The following is a 2619-nucleotide window of genomic DNA, read 5'->3' as shown; positions in this document are numbered from 1 at the left end:
TGTCCACATCAAAGAAGCATTCTTCTTCCTAAAGACTCCCTTAGAACTTTATCTTAAAGGCACAATTTAGTGGTACTCCTGCCTTTATCCACCATCTCGGTGTTCTCTGCTTGTATTAGATGAGAAGGCATAAATATCCTACTCTTCAACGCTTCAATACACTTCTCCTAAGTATGATCACTTGCATCTTCACTTTCTACAATCCAAAATCGTGATCTCCAGAAAAATTCTCATTTACCCATTTAGACCTAATGTTGCTCACTTGTAAAGAAAGCCCATTTGCTCCATGGTTGGCACCACTTATTGTGAAAATAATTATAAATGATATTCAAAACACAAAGACTTTAATGTGTGATACATAGAACAATGCCAGACTGCCCCTGCGACTCAGGCGTTTTCTGTTAACTGTTCTACTGCTCAGCTTTCTGATATTTGGAAGTATCAAAACATGTTTTATGTTTCTGATCATCATTTGAGGTTTTGAAACATATTTCTACAGTGATTCTATAATCTACACGAGTCTTTCTATAACCTACATGAGTCTATAAAACTCTAAACTTAATTAAAACTCTAGAATTTATCGTAGATAATTGAATTTTATTGCCATGTTCCATGTTAATACTATTAGTGTCAATAACTATAGAGGATGAAGATCATTAGAACATTGAAACTCGCTTGCTTCTGTATAACAACTATTGAACATATTTTATTTAAAAAAAACAAAATAGATTTCGATTTCGATTTCTTATAAGAACATAGATCATGTACCATGCATGATATAAAGAGAATAACACAAATCAAATTCTAACGCAACAAATCAGATTTGTGTCTTTCCCTCCTTGCATTACATAAAACTGAAAAGAAAAAAAAACATTCACATCTTTCTATTTTTTGTCAACTTGGTTAAGCTTTCCCAAACCATCGCAACGACCACAAACAATCTGAGTTTGATCCTTTCTTGCTGCATTTGCTCTCAATGTCGCCTCACTTTTCCTAACAAACCCTGCTCCATCACATTCAGGGCATCTACCACACAAAACAAACACATAGTATATTCATATTTACATGTTTAAACCATCTCAAACCAGAATCAATGAAACAAAAATCTAGGACAGAAAATTGAGTAATAAAGATGGTGCTTACATGTCTCTACGAGAGTAGATTACGGGAAATGCAGTTCCAATGATAGCAATACCAATGGCACCAGCAACAAGAAAAACGTTGCCATCAGAAGATACATCTCCAACTGCTGAAACAACAATTGATGAAGATCTGTTCTTGTTCTTCTGATTATTGTGAATCTTGTTGCATGATAAACTTGTTGAGCCTCCAAATGAGAGTTTTGTGTTGTTGCAAATTGTAACAGTGGGAAGGATTGTCTGCAAAGGAATCATGGATGCCATGTTTTTGTGAGAACTAAGAATAATTGACAATTGTGTTTTTTTTTTAAAAGTTATTATCAGATTAGAAGATTGGATATAAACATGACACGTAGGTTGATTTTGTTAAAAGATGATGGTTTGAGAATTATTTGGATAAGGCCATGTCATATATCTCAAGATTTCATATAGTTGTGGATAAGACAGGGTGTATAAACTCTGATTTTATTGAGCAAACGATTTCAACCATGTGAAAAAAATGAAGCAAGATATTAATGAGTGTTTTGAAAGGTTCCTTCTCACCTTCTTTCATTGTCAAAAATTGGAAGAGGTTACTTTTTTCAAAGAAAAAAAATACTATAGCGTTTTTAAGAAAAAAGTTATTCATTTTATACAGAAGTATTGCTTGAAAACGATAGTGACTTTTTTAAAAGAGTTATTAGTTGTTTTATCGTCGTTGAGGTAGATATGGCTGGAATGCTTTAATAAAGATCGATTATATTGATTTTCTTTTATTTTTGTTTATTTAATTTTCTATATTAGTTGTCTTCTAAGAATTGGTAGCGATTAACTTTGTTGCAAAATTCGAGATGAGAAGATTCAATGGGAAGGGTAATTTCAAATTATGGGAAATGAGGGTTAAGGATATGTTGGCTCAACAAAGTTTACAAAAGGCATTGCGTGAGACGAAACCGATCAACATAGAGGATATCGATTGGATAGATATGAAAGAAAATGTTGTAGGATTGATTGACCTATGTGTTTCAGACGAGGTGATGTATCATATCCAGGACCCAATAACGCCGAAGGAGGTTTACGACCTAAAAACGCTGATGAACAAATTGCTAGCGAACAATTTGAGGTGCAGAAAGGATTCCATTTGCAACAACATGTCAATGTCATCAACACCATAATCACTGATCTGGTGTGACTTGGGGTGAAGATTGATGGCGAAGATAAGACAATTATCTTGTTGTGTTTGTTATTAAGTTTTTAAAACCACTTGGTAACTACTCTTAGATACGAGAAAAACAATATCACTCTTGATGTAATTACTACTACACTGTTATCTCATTTTAAAAGGAGACAAAGTGTAGAGGAGGGAACTCAAGGCGCAATATGTATGTGATGTGGTTAAGATCGTGGGCAGAACCAGGGTAAAATAAGTTTTGGAAAGAAGAGTGCTAAATCCATGAATCATAAAATAAATTAGTGTTATAGTTGAAAATAAATTGGCCAT

At 33.6% G+C, this 2619-nt stretch overlaps 1 protein-coding gene across 1 annotated transcript; it reads right to left on the bottom strand.

The window, feature by feature from the left end:
- Positions 1–679: 679 nt before the first annotated feature.
- Positions 680–1574, bottom strand: LOC127127608 (uncharacterized). The gene is made up of 2 exons (XM_051056860.1): positions 1144–1574; positions 680–1026 (listed from the first exon to the last, which is right to left on the bottom strand). Exons 1-2 carry the CDS (start codon positions 1401–1403, stop codon positions 885–887), a joined length of 402 nt encoding a protein of 133 aa, XP_050912817.1. The 5' UTR covers positions 1404–1574; the 3' UTR covers positions 680–884.
- Between the last annotated feature and the right edge of the window lie 1045 nt (positions 1575–2619).

The sequence above is a fragment of the Lathyrus oleraceus genome, chromosome 3 (genome assembly GCF_024323335.1).
Source record: "Lathyrus oleraceus cultivar Zhongwan6 chromosome 3, CAAS_Psat_ZW6_1.0, whole genome shotgun sequence".
Lineage (NCBI taxonomy): Eukaryota > Viridiplantae > Streptophyta > Magnoliopsida > Fabales > Fabaceae > Lathyrus > Lathyrus oleraceus.
The sequence above is the reverse complement of the archived record's forward strand: the minus strand, read 5'-3'. Positions and strand labels throughout refer to the sequence as shown.

Bases quoted from the DNA above. Each gene is read 5' to 3' on its own strand.
- LOC127127608 (XM_051056860.1), bottom strand. From the start codon at position 1,403: ATGGCATCCATGATTCCTTTGCAGACAATCCTTCCCACTGTTACAATT. The intron at 1,027-1,143 runs GTAAGCACCATC...TTTGTGTGGTAG, and splicing joins ATCTACTCTCGTAGAGACAT to ATGCCCTGAATGTGATGGAG.